The sequence below is a fragment of the Cervus elaphus genome, chromosome 20 (genome assembly GCF_910594005.1).
Source record: "Cervus elaphus chromosome 20, mCerEla1.1, whole genome shotgun sequence".
Classification (NCBI taxonomy): Eukaryota; Metazoa; Chordata; class Mammalia; order Artiodactyla; family Cervidae; genus Cervus; species Cervus elaphus.
In genome coordinates this window covers 47,430,170-47,451,959 of record NC_057834.1, presented here as the reverse complement: position 1 = coordinate 47,451,959, position 21,790 = coordinate 47,430,170, and the positions used below count along the sequence as shown (strand labels likewise).

At 41.1% G+C, this 21,790-nt stretch overlaps 1 protein-coding gene across 1 annotated transcript in view; it reads right to left on the bottom strand.

The window, feature by feature from the left end:
• Positions 1–19,144, bottom strand: part of NOTCH2 (notch receptor 2) — a 170,132-nt gene extending 150,988 nt beyond the window's left edge. The window contains exon 1 of the mRNA XM_043877037.1: positions 18,820–19,144. Within this exon, the coding sequence (XP_043732972.1) occupies positions 18,820–18,892 (73 nt within the window). The 5' untranslated portion in view covers positions 18,893–19,144. The remainder of the gene's footprint in view (positions 1–18,819) is intronic.
• Positions 19,145–21,790: the final 2,646 nt, after the last annotated feature.

Genomic DNA, 21,790 nt, shown 5'->3' with positions numbered 1-21,790 from the left:
GCTGACCACAGGGCATGGCCAAATGTCCAATCGGACTGCTAGAAGAGACAAAACGGTCATTTGGCAGTCTGTTGACACTGACATGTCAAAACTTCAACTAACTCGCCCCTCCTGGCAGTAAGCTTTCCTGCACTATACACATGAAAGAGCAATTGCCGAGACGATTCCCTTGACTGAGAAGTACAACTTGTGAAATGCATTTTTGTGGAAAACCCAGCATACTTTCATATCCAAATGTATGTAAACAAGTCGCAGACTCATATGTTTTTAGCCTCAGAATTAGTAAGCTAAACTGAAGTGCAGTATGTGTTTCATCATTTTGCTTTCTTTCCCCATGACCATTTGGCAGAGTTAAAATTTTAGCTATCATGCATTTTCTTCCCTAAAATGTATCAGTTACAGTTCCCACAGAAGCTAGCTATGCATTTCCTTGTGGGTGTATGCATAAAACTACCATAACAAAACATTTTCTATTTCCTCATTTTGATCAAAAGGAAAAAAGAAATGCTAAAACACACTTACATAAGTGACAGTGCAAGACCGACACACCTATCTGTATACACAATTTACATTCTGTTTAAATTTAAGGTTATGATGATTAAGGAGAGAAAAGCCAAGGGCGATAAAATTACACAAAGGAGAAGCCCATGCTGTAAGGAACAACAAGGAGAAAGGCATGGCAACCCACTCCAGTATTCTTGCCTGGAGAATCCCATGGACAGAGGAGCCTGGTGGGCTACAGTCCACAGGGTCGCAAAGAGTTGGACACGATTAAAGTGACTTAGCAGGCAAGGAACAACAAAGACACTTCAGGCCATTCAAGGAGAACTAAACTAAGGTTTGAGACATTAAAAACAGCTGAGGAAAAAATACTATGAAACAGACACCGGAACACATAAAATGCATGAAAAGGAACACAATATGTACTCACTGGCAGAATATACGGAAGTTGTGATGGGTTGAGATGAGTTAGCCACACTCTCCAGCCCGTTTCACTTTGGATCAACATCCTTTCCAGGCAACAGGGACAAATGGTTACTGCAGGCACAGGACAGCTTTAAGAAAAGCTAACTGATCCGCCTGGGGAAAGAATCCTCAACCTCTGCTTCACTGCTGTCAAGCTCTAACTGACACAACTAATCAAACAAGAGAAGAGGATCCTTTCAAATCACGGGGGACAGAACTCAGAGTTAGTGACATTACAGAGCAAGCAACGTGATATAATGAAACAAGAGCTGCCTTAGAAATCAGACGTGGGTTCCAATCACGGCTCTGCCATATACTCAGCGTGTGACTGAGAGGCGTTCCCTTAAGCTATGAGACTTAATTGTTCTCATCTGTAAAAATCAATAGCCCTTCCTCCTCAGTTGATTTCATTGGTGGCTCAAATAAGATCATGTTTACAAAAGTGATGATAAGCCAGGAAGCACTACTTAATGTAAAATATTATTGTATGTAAATCCAAAATTCTATGAAACAAAAAATCTTTACCATCTGGCCCCAAAATGATAAACAATTAAGAGATTAAATTAGATCACATAAACCTATATAATGAGACCAGCCTAAATGGGGATGGGATATATTATGTGTGTTAGGCTGGTGTAGCCAACTTCAAAATTTTTTTAAATGTTTCCCCACTGCTCTCCTAGTGTCTCAACAATGCCCAGGAATTACAAGCAGGAGCGATAATCTCCTAAACCTCCCCTAGCCTTCTCTGGCACAGAAATCTGACATAGGCCACTTCACATGCCTGATTAGATAAGCTTTCCCAATGCTGAAAGCCACTGCTTCTAACATTTCAAACCTGATTTCCATGAAGACTCCGGGGTGAAAGATGGAAACAAACAAGCCAACCAAGTAGATCCTCCTTATTGAAAGAGTTCCCTGACTCTGACTTGAAGTATTAAACAATTTTTTTCTATGAACCAATTCCTTCTGAGGTGAAAGGAGTAAGATGCTGTAAACTGGGCAGATACAAGTATTAGAAAGGCTTTTAATTTACACAATTAATCCTGTAAACCTTACATTACCAGATGATAGTGCTTTAGTCTGTTCTTCAGTTGGTCCATAATCCTGCCTTGGCAATGAAGCAGTGCAAAGGGAATCATTAAAAGAAATTAAAACAAGACAAGTATTCCCAGACTCATCTTCCAAATGAGGAACTGACAAGATGCTAATCAAGTTTAAACTCTGGGGCCACCTGTACTTGAGCACCTATTTTTGTACCCAGAACCAAGCAATTAAGTATGCTGTTTCCAATACATACAAACAATCCTGCAAGTTAGTTATTATTACCATTCCTGTTACATAAAACTGGGAACTGAGACTTAACAGAAACGAAGTGACTCGCATGATACTCTTAGCTGAGACTCAGAGCAAGGCCTAACTGGCTCCAAAACTCAGCAGCTATGCTAAAGTGAACATCAAAATGGAGTTGGAAGGGCATCTAAAGTCATAAATAATCAGCCCTTACTGTCACTATTCTCTCATCATCCTTCATATCCTGGGCATTCTGTCCTTTACCATTCAACAGGCTGCTAAACACAACTGAATCTGAAGGAGAAAGTCAACTGTGTCTGAAAAGACCCACACGTCTGAGCACGCGTGTTTAGGAGTGCATTTTAAAACAGAAGGCATTATCTGGGATTATCTGTTGATGTCAAACATACTTCTCTCATCTGTTATTATAGATGACCACCAATTTTCAGTGACAAAGGAGATAATATGGAAAAAGATTCACAGAAAAGAAGAAAAGCCAAGGTTATCTCCATGCTTTTTCTGTAATAACATATGTAGAAACACTACACACAGTTAATTTCAAAGTTCCCAGGCCAAGATAGGTTAGTCCTGGGCAGTTTTAGTAATTGGTTACGTCCACTTTCATATGCTGAGGCATTCCAATCATTTTATTAATACATGGTTTTTTATATCCCTTTCAGAAAGATACAATAAGAATACAAGTGCCCAGTCAAGAAAAAGCTATCTGCAATTTAAAAGGCTGGCACACATAGGACTCTGAATTGCTATTCTAAGTCTTCCAAAATGTTTTTTTTTCTTTGAAAAAAAAAAAAAAGAGCTACACATTCATTCCTAGTCTTAATCTACTAAAGAATTTCTTTTAAGATCAAGAAGTAATCAGGAGGGCAATTCTAAACCACTTTCCTTGGTTTACAACAAATATAAATCTATCCTTCCCATTTTCAAGAAGATTTAGAAAGAACTGCAACTCCTCAGAATGCAATTTTGACATTTAAATTGTTTCCACATTATGCAAGTGTCCATTCAGAGGTAGGATGGTAAGAAGAGTAAAACTTAAGTCAATTTAATGCAGAAAATATTACTAAACCCAAAGTTACATTATCTGTAGGGCTACAGGATTCCACCTAAGAGACAACGGCATCTCTTACAGTGAGTAAATGTGTCAGCTTTGGGGTCAGGCAAAGGGGGTTCCCGCTCCTGGTCCACATCACCTACTGGCCTATATCACTAACTAGGCGAGCTGGATGACCATGCCTTAATCTTTCACTAAGCAGGAATTATAACACCTACTGTGCAGTCTAAAGCCAAACAGGTGTAGCACTTTTTCCCCCAAGCATCTGTCACATAATAAACCCTCAATATATGGAAACTACCATTACTTCTTATAAGCTCCAGGAAGGCAGTTTTTTGTTTTGTTCACTCTATTAATGAAGAAGCATGCTCCAGTCAGCTTTGATGCAAATACTCCAGTTCCTCCAAAGTGACATTCCCATTTATCTACATTAATTATATTCAAATAACTGTTACCCTTAGTATATACCTCCTCTCTTTTAATGTAAGTGGCTGCAGCTGCCCTTGGGGGGAGATTTAAGTTATTGGAAAATATTTTAAGTGTTTTAAGGGTATTTGAGTTAACATATGCACCACTTAGATTTTCTGTAAACAGTGTGCTTACACAAAATTATAAATATCTCAGACTATAAAAGAAAACCTTTCATAGTACTTCCACAACTGAAAAACAAAGTTTGAGAAATAATTACAGAGGGGGCAGAAAGGAGTGGTAGGTAGAATACCATTTACTAAATTGGCAAAATAAAATTTGGAGTTTTGTCTTAAAACAAAACAAAACAAAACAAAAAAACCTGACAACCATTTGCTCGTGGCTGCCAAAACTTGAGAATAAGCAAACTGTCATGGGAAACAAATGTTAAAATATGAAACCATTTTCTGAGAAAGTAATTCCACCAGTCCCGGCTAATCCAATTCTGAATCACTAACGACTCCAGCCCCATTGGGTTGTCTTAACCACTACAAAGAAGTCCAAAGAGACAGGCAGGGTCTCACAGGCAAATATTTTCTCTGCTATCACTGACATTTTCAACATAGCCACACTTTTCCCCCACCCCACCCTTCCCACTGCTTCACTGGTCCCTTCTCAGATTTCAAAAACAGAGGGTCAACATACTGATACATCATTTGACTAATGAGTTTGGAGGCTTTGCTTTCCTCATCTGTAAATCAAGGATGGACTAGATGGGCGGTTCCCAGTCTGAGATTCCAAAATCTCCGGGAGCCCTTAAAGCTGTAATAACAGACCATGAGGTACTTCTGTTATTTCAAAGAGATAGTTCATTTGGTGCTATAAGTCTAATTAAAGCATCAAATGCATGGTGACACCAGATGGCACGTGATGATGTTTATCATGTCATAGGAAAGGGGGGAACAAGAGTGTCCCTCTGATATTCTCCTCAAAGCTATATCTCAGACAAAAAAAAAAAAAAAATCATAGTTTCTGTACTAAACTAATCCAACCACAAATGTCTGGTTAATAAATAAGGGGAAATGATTCAGCACCTATCAATACAATTTGTATGGTAGACAAATTCTCCAAATTGGAAGTATACCCCATTAAAGGAACAGACTTAAATACAATACCCCTAAATATTTATAGGCTCACAGGAAACCAGTGAACAATCTACATGCTGCAAACATGAAGCTCCTATTTCTCACCAAGGATCTGAATCACTCATCCACTTTTGATTAAAAAGAAGTGAAAGCAACAAAAAGCCAGTCTATACTGCAACACAAAACATCACCACCAGTAACTACTACTTACTGCACTCTCACTACATGCCATGAATGTAACACTTACTGACTTACTGAATCCTCCTAACAAGCCGAGCAACTACATGCTCCTATTACCTTCACTTTAAAAATAATGAAATCTTGGCACAGAGTGCTTAAGAAACAGGGACACAGGGCAGTGAGTTAAGAGCCTGGGGTATCCCCACCCTTTCTCCCTCTGAGCTGACAACTCCCTCTCAAAAGAAGTCTCTCAAAACACAAACAGAAAATGTCCCCCAGCAGAGCCCTCAGGAGCTGGGCCACTGATCTTGAGAGCAGGCTTCTGAAGAGCTCATAACTGTGGCCCTTTCTGGCTTAAAGACCCCCTTCATTGGAACTCCCTGCCTCTCAACCCAAATTCAATCTGCTAGTCCCGGTGACAGAAATCAACTGAGAAAAGGCCAGAGCCATTAGCCAACTAAAATCAATCCTTTTATTCAGAATATACCAATGATTTCTAACAGCTGGCTCCCATGTTCAATGAACTGACAATCTTATCAATATACAATGATTAAAAACATGTATTTTGAGTGTATAGAAAGAGTAAGGGTTATGGAGACAAGTAGGCTAAACCAATCATTCAATCAGTCCCAACTCTGCCACTTACTAATTCCATTATCCTGAGCACGTTACAGGTCTGTTTCCCCTACTCTCAATCTCAAAGGTTGTCATGAGGCATGATTGTATGAATGGGAACAAAGTGCCATGGTTGACTACAGAGGCCCAAGAGCCAGAGGTCTGAATCCTGGCTCCATCCTTTAACCACCTTATTATTCGCCCCAAGACCCAAAGCTATGAGTCTAAGCTCCTATTTCCTTACCTGTAGTATAGCTAAGAATCCCAGGAACCAAGGAGCCTGGTGGGCTGCCGTCTATGGGGTCGCACAGAGTTGGACACGACTGAAGCGACTTAGCAGCAGCAGCAGCAGCAGTATAGCTAATTACTGTCTACCTCAAAGGACAGCCATGTGAATTAAATGAGAAAATATATATATAAAGCCCTAAGAGAATGACACATAGTAAGAATTAAACATTTAAAAAGAAAAAAAAAAAAAAGCTGAGGTTTTAAAAGTCAAACCACAAGTTTAAGTCCCAGCTCTGTCACTTATTATCTAGGGTTAAACAATGGTATACAAGCCAACTAACCCCTCAGAGGCTCAGTTTCAACCAAGATTTTGTGAGATTAAAGGAGGCAATTGTGTAAGAGTGTTCTGTAAACTCCACATTGCTATGTAAATGTTAGGGTCGTTTTATGTTTTATGTTAATTGCACTGAGTGGTCCTTTCAAATACTATCTTCATCTTTAAAATGGAAAAACTGAGGCAGAGAAATTTTAAGCCACAGAGAGAAGGCTGATAATTTCAAAAGTAGGAGGGAGAAAAGGATTGGGCCAAAATAAATTCAGATCATGACAAAGCAGAAAAGTAATAAGGCTTCAAGAAGAAACATAAAACTGTTTTTTAACCTGTTTTTAAGCAACAACTTCACCTGCTGATTAAGCCTCTCGGTGCAGTCTATGAGTAAGAATTCTCTAATTTCCTCCCAGAAACAGTATAAATAGACTTCAGGGTGAGAAAAAGCTTCACCATCAAACCTCTTTTCCCATCCATAAGTTAATTTTGTGGATGGGGCAGAATATCAAAGACCAGGGGACACAAACTGGAATCTCACTCTAGCAATTCTCTTAACCTATACCTTAAAAAAAAAAAAAAGGTGCAATCCTTCAGAGAGGTTTCCTTCTTTGGTTGGTCAGAAATGTCCTTGTTCTCCAGGTCTCCTCATGCTAAATATGGTAATAGCTGGCAAACAACCAGCCCAGTAAATTCCAATGATACTTAAGAAAGCATTCATATTGCCTGAAATTACTCTGAATCAAACACTTAAGACCCACAGAGCTGCCACATACAGCAGTTCAGCTGGAACTCTTATGTCAAAAGCAGCAGGATGCCTTAAGAACATACAAGCGTGGGGAAAAAAAGCAATCTACTCTTCTTTATTGCAACATTCTTCAGCAACAACAAGGATCTCCTACCCACTGTGCACACAGCACTGAGCTAGGTCAGTGGGAGGCTGGAGGGAGAAATCTAAGAAACAGGTGGTGTTCCTGGGGTGCCAAAACAACAGGTTGATTGAGTCAGTTCTATCCCACAACTAATCAATTTGGTGAAGAGAGAGGAGAAAGAATCTTAGTCATCCTGCTGGCTAACCAAATGGATCAGCTAGACCACTGCACAACTATAAATTAGGTCAGAATGCCAGATTTAGCAGTGAATATCAGGTCCACCTTCCAGGGATGTTCCAAGATCCTGGATATCTAAAAAGACAAGACAGAAGCAGGTTACCCTCCACCCACCACCCAAAAACAGAGCTTGCTTCAGAATAGACTGTTTTTTTTTTTTCTTCCTCCAGTATCTTTTTATAAGATACTAAAGTAAACGTGTATTTTCTGAGCACACACAACTGACAGCTTGTTGATTTATGATACAGTCAGATTAGAATTTTAAAGTAATTACAGAAAATACCAGTTAACAAATACACAGAAAATTGACAAAGCGCATTAGAAATCAAAGGATTTTTTAAAAGCTATTCAAAGGATTTTTTAAAAGCTATTAAGTAATTTTTGATATATCAATACTGGTAGCAATTTGATATTATGTAGTTTAATGTATCCATGTGTGTTTTGACACATTTAAGATAAAAAGAATACCTTTAATATTTAAAGAAGTATTCCAAATCAGTAACCAAAAACTAAGAACCTTGATGAATAAAAGACACAGTTTACCAAAATAAATAAAAAGAAAAGGCAATAGAAACGGCCACTGATCACATGAAAAACATTCAAGATCACTGCAAGCAGAGAGACCAATTAAGATGAGGTAGCATTTACCACTTACCAAATTGTTAAAGAGTTGTAAAAATAAAACCAGTGTTGATGATGGTTAGAAACATGGACAGTCTCATATTCAACTAATACAGTATAACTTGGTCAAACTATATGAAAAGAAATTTGGCAGTGTGTATCAAAAGCCACACAAAGGTCCATCATCTTTGATAAAATAATTTGACTTCTTGGAATTTATGTTAAGAAAATATATATTCCTACCATTATTTACACATGAGACTGTTCATCACAACATTATTTATAATTATGAAAGCTGGAAACCAAGACTTGATCTCAGTTTAAATAAAATATAATAGAATCTTCAGATAAAACAGTAGGCAGACTTTAAAACCATGTTTTTAAAAAATATTTATACACAGGAAATATATATATATTTAACATCTTATAATAAACTATAATGGAAAAGAATGAGAGTATATATATTCTCTTTTAATTATTTTGCTGTACACCAAAAGTGTTAGTTGCTCAGCTGTGTCAGATTCTTTGTGACCTCATGGACTGTAGCCCACCAAGCAACTCTGTCCATGGAATTCTTCAGGGAAGAATATGGTGGGTAGCCAATCCCTTCTCAGGGGATCTTCCTGACACAGGAATCAAACCCGGGTCTCCTGCACTGCAGGCAGATTCTTTACCAATGAGCCACCAGGGAAGCCCTACTAATACAATATTGTAAATCAACTATACTTCAATAAAAAGAAAGAAACATAAAGAAAAAAATTATTTACATATATAGGAAAGTGTTCACAATACTTTCAGTGGTACAGAAGTATATTGTAAAACTATAATATGCTAAAATCTTAATTACAGTAAGAGGCACAGAAAAACAACTGTATGAAACGTAACAAAATATTAAGTGAGGGTTTTGATGGAAGGTGATGGGATTATTGGAGATTTTAATTTTCTCTTATGTTTTTCTGCTTATTTCCCAATTTTTAAAAATCACTCTTTGGCATAGTAATTTCTCTTCTGGAAATCCAGCTTAATAGAAATATCCTAAAGAGGGGAATTTCTGTATAAAGATCATCTATACAGAATGGCATTTAAATGCCAGATTTAAAATCTGGCATTTATAAAGTGTCATTTATGCAGGGAAAAAAATGATGGAGACAAATATGTAACCAAAGCAAAGGAGAAATCAAAGAAAGGCAGAACAGAAAACTGTATATACATTATAAATCTACAATTTTTAAGAGTTGATAAAAAGACCAAATGATGTACACCAGAATATTAACAGTGGTGTGACTGTGGATTTTTCTTATACTTTTCAAAGGTCCTTCAGTTTAGTCGCTCAGTTGTGTCCGACTCTTTGTGACCCCATGGACTGCAGCACGCCGGGCTTCCCTGTCCATCACCAACTCCCAGAGCTTGCTCAAACTCATATTTATCAAGCTGGTGATGAACTCCTAAACCACCTTTAAATATAATTACTTGAAAAATTGTTGTTTAATTGCTAAGTTGTGTCCGACTCTTTTGTGACTCCATGTATGTAGCCCGCCAGGCTCCTCTGTCCGTGGGATTACCCAGGCAGGAATCCTGGAGTGGGTTGCCATTTCATTCTCTGGGGGATCTTCCCGACCCAAGGATCTAACTAGTCTCCTGCACTGGCAGGCAGGTTCTTTACCAATGAGCCACCAGTGAAGCCCAATACCTCCTGGCCAAAAAAATTCTTGTAGAGATGCCAGAGAAAATCAACAAAGCATAAATATGAGTTAATTACATGTAAACATAAGGAATAATTCTGTTGCTATGTAAACCTACCTTTAAATGTTACAATGTTTGTTTTCAGTTACAACCAAATTTTCCTTAAATCTCTTAAAAGTTTATGTCACAGGAACCATGACATATTGTTACTACTTTATATAGTAACATCTCAAACCTGCATGATTTACAGACATTTTTTTTCTCTAATAATCCTCATAAAGATTAGAGAGTGCTTTAAATGTTGTAATAAAGTAAATGTCCTTCATGTTCCAATTTAAAAAGATCTAGCAAATAAAGGCATATTCTCAGCAAAGAAAACAGTAAAAAGTAATAATCAAAATATACATGTCCTCTAACTTCAGTGAGTCTCTGCACTTTATAGACAAAAACACATGAAAGCAGAGAATTAAACAAAAGTTTCTTTGCAGCATACCACTTTACCATTTAGAGAAGTTAACAATTTAACACTATCTAGTGTTCTGACTATTCATATTCAGAAACTCACCACAACGTATTAGTGCTTAAACAGTATCAATTTTTCTCTTATTGGAATGTTGAATAAGTAAGCCAGCATAGCAACCTCTCCCTGTTAGGTACTAGTTAAAATAGATTATTTAATCTTTGAGGCTTAAAAGCCTCCCAGAATCTCCTCACAAAACAGAGATGAGAGTGAAAAGAGACGAAAAAGGAGCAAATACCAATGTTAAAGTGCACCTGTCTCTGAATGAGCTAGTATACTTTAGAATGTAACCACAGCTTCTTGTATACACTTCAGTCAGCAAGCAAAACTGTATTTTAAAGGGATACTATTTGTTAAAAGATATCACATTATTAGGAAGACAATATCTGAGTCCAACCAAAATATTATCATCATGTTTTCCTTACCTCACAAAATACACCAAGGCTTTCTTCCTATAAATAAATATATGAGGTGAGAGCACTACTCTTAACCCAGAAACAGGTTTCACAATGCCCATGGATACAACCCGCCTTTGTGAGATGATGACTCCATCTTGGCATGATGTTTGGTTGATACAAAGAACTAGAGTCACTGCCAATATCCTGCAGACAGAACTGACTTGAAGACCAGAAACTGCCCTAGAGGTCTCTGGGGAAGGTCCTTCAGTCCAATGGGAAGAGAGACACAGCCCCCTCACCGCCTGATTGGGAGATCAAGGGAACCAGAGCTGGACTGTGGTAACTGGCCTACAGTTCAAGAGTGGCAAGAGACAGTAAAATGAACCCCTTAAGAGTTCATTCAATCATCCAGTAAAGCCCAAACTCTGAAGAGCCGGTAGGACAGGGTTTTGCCAAGACAAGCACAAGAGGGTGAGGGAGATGTTGGCATGATTAATCAATGCCACCTGAGGCAGCAACTCGGGGTGTGTCCACACTGCACTTCAGTCACTGCCTGACTGTGACCAGAAGTTCCTTCAGCGACTGCCACTGAGAACCACATCTTCCAAAGGAGATACTTCCACCTTAACTTGTCCAAGATCAGGCTAGGCATCCAAGTCTGAGAACACAGCCCTCTCTCTTGCCACAAACCCACTAACAGACATAATAGACACCACAACATGTGCCAAATTTATATTTACACCCCCACCAAACAAAGCGCTCTTTGTCTTTCCCCCAAGTCAAGTTTTGATACTTTTAAATTCCAACAGAGAAAGAGGAGAATAGCAGACAAGCCCAGCAGGGGTGAGCTGGGGGTGGCTGTTCCCTGGTGCTTCTAGATTTACTCCCCCCAGACCCTAGAGCTCTTAGTCACTCTGACTGCAGGAAACAGCTCTCAGCCATTACAGATAAGTTACTAAGTAACTGTACTTCATGCTCCTAACTGTGTGTGCTCATCTGTCTTGTCTGCATGATGATGTCAGCTCCTTGGGGGCAGGTCTCTATCTTCCATTTGGTCAAAGACTCCTACACAGCTAGAAAAGTAGAATCCCCTTACTGCCTACCATGTGATGCTAGGGGAAACACAGAAATTAAGGTTGACAACACACCACAGTCCTCCCTAACACACCACTAAGACAGCACAGCTTCACAGATAATAAATCTTATAGCTCAGGGCTTAGAGCTAAGTAAGGCTCCTACTAGAGTATTATATAGAAATTTATATATTTATATATATAAACAAATTAATACAATAATTGCTTTGTTTTGCTCACTCCTAGCTATGGCTTGTACCATTCCCCGCTTCTTGGCTTTACTATTCTTTTTAATGTCACAGTGTATTTTCTGCCACACAGCTGGTTCTCCAGGGGAGGAGAAAAGAAAGAACAGACCTACAGCCAACTTCCTACCACTGCCAACGAACACTGCTATTTGTCCCATCTAGAGGCCATGAGCGTATCCTTTCAGATCTGAAGCCACTTCCTTCTTCCTATCACGAACAGCAAGACCAAGTGTCTTTGTTAGAGGCGCATTTCTGAGCCCCTTCTTGCAGACTGCTCAATTCTGCTCAAGAAGTCCTCCAGACCCCCTTTATCTTACCTTCCTTATTGTATTTGCTGCAGCAGCCCAGACACCCCAAAAGCAGGACTGCCTGAGAGGAATGACCTTTATATCTTTTTCACTAACATATCTGAGGGAAATCCCTGACACCAGATATGTGTTCATGGGTTAACAAGACAGACATCCTCAAAGACAGCATCATTCACAAGGGCTAAGGAAAGAATTCCTTAACAGACACCAAGAAAACTGGAACTTTTATGTATTCTGGCATCTCAGGTAATATCCTGATGGAGGGATAAGGAGGCATCCACCAAAGTCATACATGATACACACATGGCAGTCCTAAGACTGCCAAAAAACCCCACTTTTTTACAACTAAATAATTTTATTAGCCTTTTGAGGATACCAGAGTGGCTTTCTTCTCCCTAGTGAGCTAGGCATTCAATAAGAAGCAGGCACTTTCAAGGGAAAAAAAAGTGACCACAGGACCCACAGTCAAAGCAACCCATCTCTAGCACTTTCAAAGACTAAACAAACAAAAACAAAACAAAAAAGCCCTTAGCTTTCCTAGATTCTCTGCAGTGATTCCAAAACATCCCTAGTATAAAAGTTACCTGGCCATTTCTTAAATATACAAATTCACAGACACTATTCCAGACTCACTGAATCAGAATCTCCAGGAGAAGACCCCAGGTGTTCTTTTATAAGAGAGGTTGGGGACACACTGCTCAACAAATACTGCCCTCCCACCACTGCCATCTGGGAAGGGAGGTACAAAACGCACAGGGCTCCAATGATTAACCCAAGCAATCACCTCTGATGGGATCATCTTCAAGGTCCTCACTGGGTTTAACTCCTTTTACGGAAGGCTGGGTGTCAGTTCAGTAAAGGGTACCTCTGGATCCCTAACACAAAAGGCTCAGGACTCTTTGAGACAAATTCCTGAGAAGATGCCAATGGGTGCAAGTCATAAGGAGGAAGATTACAACTGAGTATAAGAAGATCTTTCAAAGAATTACAGCTGTCCAAATCCAGACTCATCTGCCTCCAGAAGGAGGGAGCTGTCTGTCAGAAGAGGTGATCAAGGAGAAAAAAGGTAGGCTACACCTTAACCAGGATATTCTAAGAGGGTCAGAATCACCATGGGACAGATGGAAGGACTATGTGAATTTTTTAAGTTCCTCCCAACAAACAAGTCAACAAAGAGGAAACTTTCAACTACCCATTAATTAATAAAAAGAGAGAGCATAAGAAGTATAGGTGGGGTCCACCTTTAACTGATCTTTTCAAAGCAGAAAGGACTGTAAAGACACATCTCTGACTCACCATCACCTGTCTTCCAGGATGTCCCAAAGCTGGGGCGGGCAGAGCAGGAGTCACAGGTGCCATGACCAGGAAGGACCTGCTGCCCGGCTGACCACATGCTGGGCACAGGCCAGGGAAGGGATGCGTGTGACATGGTCTCTGCCCTCAAGGAACAAATTTCATTCTGGAGATAACTCACCCTCTGTGGTTCTCTGAAAAATGTACTTACCATGTGTCACCTTTTGCTTTTTATTGGTGATGGTGATTTTCAATGGAACCCTCTTGGAGGGAAAAAAACAAATATACTAAATGTAAATATCTGCTCGGTCTAGTTCAAGTTTACAATATGCAGCTCACAAGGAAATAAATCTCAAAAAAAAAAATCATCTAAACAAATTATCCTCAATTTGGGAATGACATGTACATACTACTAAAGTAGATAACCAATAAGGACCTACTGTAAAGCTCAGGGAAACTTGGATCAATATTCTATAATAACCTAAATGGGAAAGGAATCTGAAAAACAAAAGATATTTGTATGGGTATAACTGAATCACTTTACTGTATGCCTGTAACTAGATCATTTTTTATACAATTTTATTTATTAAGTTTTGGCTGTGCTGGGTCTTCATTGCTACACAGACTTTTCTCTAGTTGCAGAGAACGGGGGCTACTCTCCAGTTGTGATGCATGGGCTTCTCACTGTGATGGCTGCTCTTGTGGAGCACAGGCTCTGGGGCGCACCAGCTTCAGCAGCTGCAGCACATGGGCTCAGTAGTTGTGGCTCCCAGGTTCTAGAGCAGAGAGGCTCGATAGTTGGGGTGCACAGGCTTAGTTGCTCTGCAGCATGTAGGATCTTCCTGATCAGGGATCAAACCCATGTCTCCATTGCATTGGCAGGTGAATTCTTTACCACTGAGCCACCAGGGAAGCCCTATACATCATTGTTAATCAGCTATACTCCAGTATAAAAAAGGGTCTTTTTAATTGTAATTTTAAAAATAATATAATCCAAGAGTCCTCAAAATGTCCAAATTACAATAAGGCGTGGCAATTCTGGACAAAATAATAGAAATTGCTGCCATAATAATACAGTAATACAGGAAGCAGTAGAGGCAACTCAAGTGAGAGGCAGAGGGTGGATGCCAGCATCTTTGAGGTTAAATTCCAAAGTAAAAGTGACCTTTATGAATTGCAGAAGTGATCAGAAAAAAAAAGAGAGAGAAGAAACCAGCACACACACACACACACACACACACACAGAAATTCAAAATGGCAAATTTAAATAAAACATCTGGGGAAGGGAAAAATGAGCTCATTTGTACAAAAGATGGAAGAGGTGTGGAGAGTGGACAGGGCACTAGACTGAGGACCACAGGAGAGAGATTCTTGTCTCAACTTGTCCATAATGGGCTCAGTGATTATGAACAAAGTGCCTAAGCAAATGGAGGACCAAAGTAGTGGCCCTCCCACAGGATCACAAGACTAATTAACAGCTGACCTAGAGGAAAAATTTTGGTCTTCTGGCTCCTAGACCAGTGAACTTCCCAAAATACAATGCATATGGCAGACAGATAGAGAAAGAAAAGTAGAGAAGAAAACCCTTTGGCTTCAAGTCATCTGCAGAGAAAGGAAAGAAGGAGAATAAGGAAAGAGTGGGAGTGAAATAAAAGGTTCAAGTCATGGTTCAAGAGATGTCAAGAAAGAAGGACTTAAAAGTGTATGCCTCAGGATAATGTAAAATCTGATTATATTCTTATTCAAATCATAGCTTAGAATTTTTTGCTCTAAAACCATTAAGGACCAAGTGTCCAAAAATGATACATGTGAATGAAACTTGAAGAAAAAGAGATAACAGAGAGGAAAGGGAGGGGGTAGTTTATAATAATATCATGCAAATATATACGAAGCCCTTCTAAAGAGACAATGTGGACCCACTGTGCTCAGATGAACAAGAAGAAATAGTACTTATTATTTCCTATGTATTATAACATATTATTTACTCTACAGCTTTTATGTCACCAATTTCAAAAATCTTTGGGAGTCAGAAGGGTTAAAAACTGGAATGGCTGATTAAGGATAATATGTTAATAATTTGTTAATATGTTAATATTAATAATTATAATATTATATTATATATTATATTATTAATATAATTTGTTAACATGTTAATAATTTCTGGAAATCATTAACATTATTAACATTAAAAAGGAAAGTATCCCAGGTACACACCTGAGGGAGAATAATGAAATATCACTGGGCTCCAACCAAGTTACTGCATTAGAATCACCTATAAACCTTGAAAAATACAGAATCTCAAAATACGGAATCTCAGACCTACTGTGCCAGAATCCCTGAGTGTTGAGGCAAGAGGCAGCCCGGGTGTTGTAGATACAGCCAGGATGTGGAGCTTTGCTCTATCACAGTGGACCAGGTAAGGAGTGAGACCACTAGGAATGGCATCAGAGAGTGGGAACTAGATCAATGCAAATTTTGTGGGCAAAATAGAATTTCTGCGGGTGTGATATTTTTTAAATGCATTGTAAGGCTGGTCTGAAGCATCCAAGCATATCCCACTGAATTCAAACATTTTCTAAAGGTCCTAAAGTCAGTGACTACAGTTCAGGTGAACCAAAAGTTACTGTTCTAGGCTATAAGCAGCTCACAGAAGAGGCAGCAGAGTGGGAATGGCACAGAGATACCAAGAATGTGGGTAGATATTTTTTAAAAAATCAAAAACATCAGGAAAAAGAGAGACTAAAAAAAAAAAATCACTCTCATCCTCCCTCCCCAAAAAGAAATAATAATAAAACAGAAAGAACAAGAAGAAATAAGTTCTAGGGTAAATTTTATCTTCATCTGAAAGAAAAAACAATTACTCTTTGTGATTTTTTTTAAAAGAAAGAGAAGAATTCAACTGAGAAATCATCTAGCAGGCAGCAAAACCAGGGAGTGACTTCCCACTGCAAAGCAAAAGAAAACAACGAGCAAGGGGTGGTCTTGGGTAGCTGTTTAGACAATCAGACAGATGGGCTGACAGCTCCTTGCTTCAGGAACTCAGTGATGTTTAAATTAACAACTGGCCACTAGCCAAATACAGGAACACTCAAAAGTTTAAAAGGGTGTGTTATAATTGATACCTTGGCAAAGCACAATGATAATAAATTGAGAAGATTCAAGAAGCTTTCACTACTAGACTCTGAAAAGTTTCAAGATCTGTACCAAGAAAAGGACTTTTTAATCTCTTCTATTCCCATGTAGTTTAGCTTCTGAAGAACACCTGTCTAGAAATCAAAATATCTAAATCCTGTCTTTGAGCTAACACTAACACTCGACTTGTCCATCTGAAAGCTAGCTAGTAAGAGCAGTGCCTCATCGGGGCAGAAGTATAGGTCCTAGAATGAGAGAAGCCCTGTGTGTCAGAGTAATCCTATTCCTGACATGTCTTATCATTAAACACTTAATTTAGCAAATCACTTTGCAAACATATTTATTATTCCCTCCAACTCTCTAAAATAAGTGATTTCTGGTTCTCTTTGATAGGTGAGGAGATGACAGAACATGAAGATAATTTACTAAAACTAAAGCTAATGGTAGACCAAGGATTACAATGTTCAGACTAGCCCATTGTTTATACTCCTCTATCCTAAATTTACACTTTACTAAAGCTTTCGCTCAAAGAAAAAGGAAAGGCAAAAATATTACCATGTGTTTTGATTCATCATCATACAGCATCTTGGTCCACTTCTGAAATTCTTAGGGACCCGGAGGTGTATGGACTTTGAACTTTCCAAGAAAGGTTTGGTGTTGAACAACCCAGCACTGTGATAAATAACTTTGGTGTCTTTTCAACATCTGTGATTGGCATGTCAACTGCCTGTTAACAATGTACAAAGAGCAAATCTTTCTAAAGCCCAGCATCTTCATTACTTTCTCTATTTGCAAAGAGTCATAGCTCAAGTACCAGGTTTTTTGGTAAAGGAAAAACTCTTTCTTCAAATTAGGCTAGGAAAAAAAAGGGGCCACTTCCAGTTCAACAAACATGCACAAGCCACCATCCCACTGGAAGCAGAGAGTTCACCAAACACACACACACACACACACACACACACACACACACACAATCCTGCCTGCAAAGGACTTTCTGAATACCTTTTGACTGCCACCAGTGTAATATACATTCTCGTAATTAATCCTATTAGTTGGGTAATTTCATTCCCATTTTATTGGTGAGCTCATACAACAGAGCTGGATTTGAACCCAGGATTACAGCGCAGAGCTCCAAAGCCCAGGTTCTTTCCACGAAACAGTATGGAAAGAAATTCGGATCCTACGATTGTGGGTGGGATGGGTAAGATACGATTGGATTTCCTTTCCTCGATCCAACCGTGTTCTGAAAGACTGTTGCAGATATCCAACCAAAAAGAAGCTCTGGAAGGCACCACTTTGAATTAACGTATCCACTCTTCTTCACCCGCCCCTGCCCCACCCCCAACCATGCCAAAAGAACAGCCTTAGCTGCTGCCAGGTTGGAGGAGTTGGTGATCGTCACACCACATTCCTGAGTCTGGACACAGACTGAAACTGCGCCCGAGCTCTGCGCCTCGGAAAGAATAACAGCAGTAGAGATTTTTAAATCATGTGGCTCAGCATGCAGCCACACCAGTTTTCCCACTGCTCCTGCCTCCACCTTTCAAAGACTCCAGCCAAACTTTACACATCGGATTCGTGGCGAACCGGGGAACTCAGAGCGTCAGAACTCGGGCGCGCCTCAAAAGCCCGTCCCCATCCAAACCAAACCCACCCATTCACACCGTGGGCCTTCCTTCAGCATTGCTGAGTCTGGCTGTGAAGGTGCAAGCCGCTGGGTTGGGACGCCCTGCCCCCGCTCCCTCCACGACAGAATCTGGCATTCCTGCGCTCAGCCCATCTGCGGTCCGCGGCCGGCGATGGTTGTCCCAGGCAGCCCGCCCCCGGCTCTCCCCCAACCCCAGGAAACACGAAGCCAAACGGGCGAAGTTTCCCAAATCCCCGAACTCAAGTGCTCCAAGAAAGGGAGTTCCTGAGGCTTGCTGCCCGGCGTCCCTCCGGCAGAGGAGGCGTGTGTGGGACCCAAAGGCGGAGGGGAGCTGCAGGCGGCGAGGGGCGAGGGGGAGGGGGCGCACCCAGGGAGCGGTCCGAGGCTGTCCAAACTTTAGGAACTAAGTGGCCTCACTCCACGCCGACGGCCGAGCCCGGCCTTCTCGCAAAGTGGAGGACGGAAGGGTGGCAATGGTCGCCCCAGGTGGCCGGCCGGGCCAGAGGGGCGTGAGCCGGGGCGCCGGGGACAGCACCCTTCGGTCGGATACTCACCACGCGCCGGGGCCGCGCGGCACAGCCACAGTGCCAGCAGCGCCCACAGCGGAGCGGGGCGCAGGGCGGGCATCTTCTCGGTCGCCTCCTCCTCCGCCGCCGCCGCCTGGGCAGATCCACATGGGGAGGGGGTCCCGACAGGGGAGCCCCCGCTTTCTCCTCCCCTCCTCCTACTTCCGCGGCTCACGGCCTCGCGCGGCGCCCCGAAGCTCAGGCTTCAGTGTCTCCACTCCCTGCACCCCGAGTCCGCCGTTCCTGGGCCGCCGCCACAGCCGCCGCCCGAAGTTTGGCTGAAACTTTCTCGGGTGTGCAGCGAAGCAGCCTCGTGTGTCCTTCCGCCTCGGCCGCCTCCTCCCACCGCAAACCCCGCCCCGCTGTCGCCGCGGCCAGGCCCCGCCGCCTTCGGCACCCAGGGGTTTCCCGCAGGAAGAAGCGCCGGCCCGGGCTGCGCGCGGAGGGATCTACTATGAGTCCTCAGACACCCCTCCAGCCTTGCCAACCCGCGTCGAGTCCGGACGCGCCTTAACTCACTCGGCGCTGGAGAGTCTCCCCGGGCCGGGCCTCTGCCAGGGGTGGTGTTAGGGCTCTGAACTTGAATCTCTAGGGTAGTGAACTTTCCGGGAGAGACAGACATCATCCAGCGAGATGGGTATCGCCCACATACATCCACACACTCCCCGGCTAGCTGGAGGAATGCGACAGTGAAGGACCAGTGCTGTCAAAGAAGGCTATGGGAGCAAAAGCGCCAAAGTCCATTTAAAATGAACAGAGTCATCGAATGGGTTGTGTTGCACCCTTCATTCATTCAGTCAGTCATTCATTTAGCAAACATTTCTTAAGCGCCCTTTTTCGTGTAGCAGTGTGCCTAGTACAGTGGACTGATACTAAAGACACATGATGCACAAGCTAGTTTTGAGGACCGAGACTGCCGCTTCTTTCATAGAGGAGCTGGGATGAAAGCCGAATCTTAAAAAGTTAGTAAAATTTGCATAGGATAAGGAGATCAGCTAAGGATATCCCGTTGTAAGATGAAAATATCTGAAACTTGGAAACAAACTAAATGCCCACCCATGAAGAAATGCATGAATAATGCATGGTATATTTTAAAAATGAAATGCAATACAATTGAAAAGACTATATTCATATATAGAGATAAATATGAGGTTTATCTAGAGAGATAGAGATAAATTGTGAAGTGATAGTTTAAAAAAGCTAACTGCAGAAGGAGATATAAAGAAAAACTATATTATTTATGGATGCATACCACACAGTGTATAGTAAAAGAAAATAACCAAAATAATGCTTTCGTGACAGGAAAGTGGGGGATGTGATCAGGTATGGGTACAAGTGGGCTTGTTATTGTAAGAAAAGAACTGAAATAAACAAAAAGTTTGTGTGAGCATAGCATTCCAGGGGAGAGCCATCATGAAAGCAAATAAGATAAGAGAATCAGTAGATGAGTCTGGCATTATTAGCAATGACCAGAGTCAAGGAGGGAGAGGAGGTTGGGACCAGATTATGCAGGTGCCTGACTGACAAGCGGGGGATGGAGGGTACGGTTATCTCTCAGGTCATAGAAAACCACTGAAGGTTTTTGAACAGGAGTGAGACTTGAAGGAAAGAAAGGTTGCTTGATAATCCTGTGCAAAATTGACTGTCAGGAGCAAAAGGTGAACCGGTCCAAGGACCAGTCAGGAGCTTGTGAAACAGTCCAGGCACGGGGTGGTGAAGGCCTGCAGTAAGGAGGTAAATGCCAGAATGGAAAAGAAGGGGGGAAAATGGGGGCGGGGGTGGGGGGAGGCAAACCTCTATTACTAATTGGATGTGGGAGTTTATATCCTGTTGGGAAGGGGAATCTTACTCACAGAGCCTCTCCCTGGCTCCTATAGGGAGCCAAACTTCTAAAAATGGTAAATATAAGGCCCTTACTTGACTGGTCTCCAAATCTTGTTCTCCCAGCCCCACTGTGAACTTTACACATTAACAGTATTGAATGACTTGAGATTCCCCCAAACATAACTTCTTCTTTCAGTCTCTGCACCTTCTGTCCCCAGATTTGGAATGACTCTTGTAGCCCCCTTCCCTCTTCCTCTTGGTGAACTTCTAATCATTCATCCTTCAGTTCTAAGAAGGATCTACAGACACTGTAATGAATTTGTACCCCGCAGACAGTCCCTCCACTGCACTGCTTCTTTATCTTCCACTGTTATCTATTTTTTCACACAAGATCATTTGTATTTCTATCTTCTCAACCAGATCAGGAAGTTCTTATGGGCAAGGACCACGGCCTTATTCATTCCCAGTATCTATCACATGCAACCCCATGAACTGTATCCCACCAGGCTCCTCTGTCCATGAAATCCTCCAGGCAAGAACACTGGAGTGGGTAGCCATTCCCTTCTCCAGGAGGTCTTCCCAACCCAGGGATCTAACCCGGGTCTCCTGCACTGTAGGTATATTCTTTACTGTCTGAGCCATCAGGGAAGCCCCACATAAGAACTAGAATGTACAATAAAACAATGCCAAACAAGTGTAAGTCAGTGTAATCACAGGTCTGTGAAGTTCCAAACTGGATTTTAATAAGCACTTTATAATAGAGAAGTGAGTGCTGTTATTGAAAGTAGTCAGCTTGAGATGCTAGAAACTCTTTTCAAAAATAACATAATTAGTCAAAATAGTTTTGGAATTTCCCTTTTACAAATGTGTTCAGAAAGAGTCAATAACATTACTTTTTAGTTGTTGACCTGTGGGGTTACCAGCTTGATCGTTTGTCTTACTCACTAAATACCATTCCTAATGACTTGGCTGTATACAAATTTTCAAAAGCACCTGCAAAGATTACATTTGTTACTATTAAAATATACCCAGAAGAATGTAAAATAATCACCTCCAAAGGGCAGCTCCAGAAATGACTGTAGCTATGACAACATTATTAAAATAGATATGTGATTTCTCAAGGTGACTGTTTCAA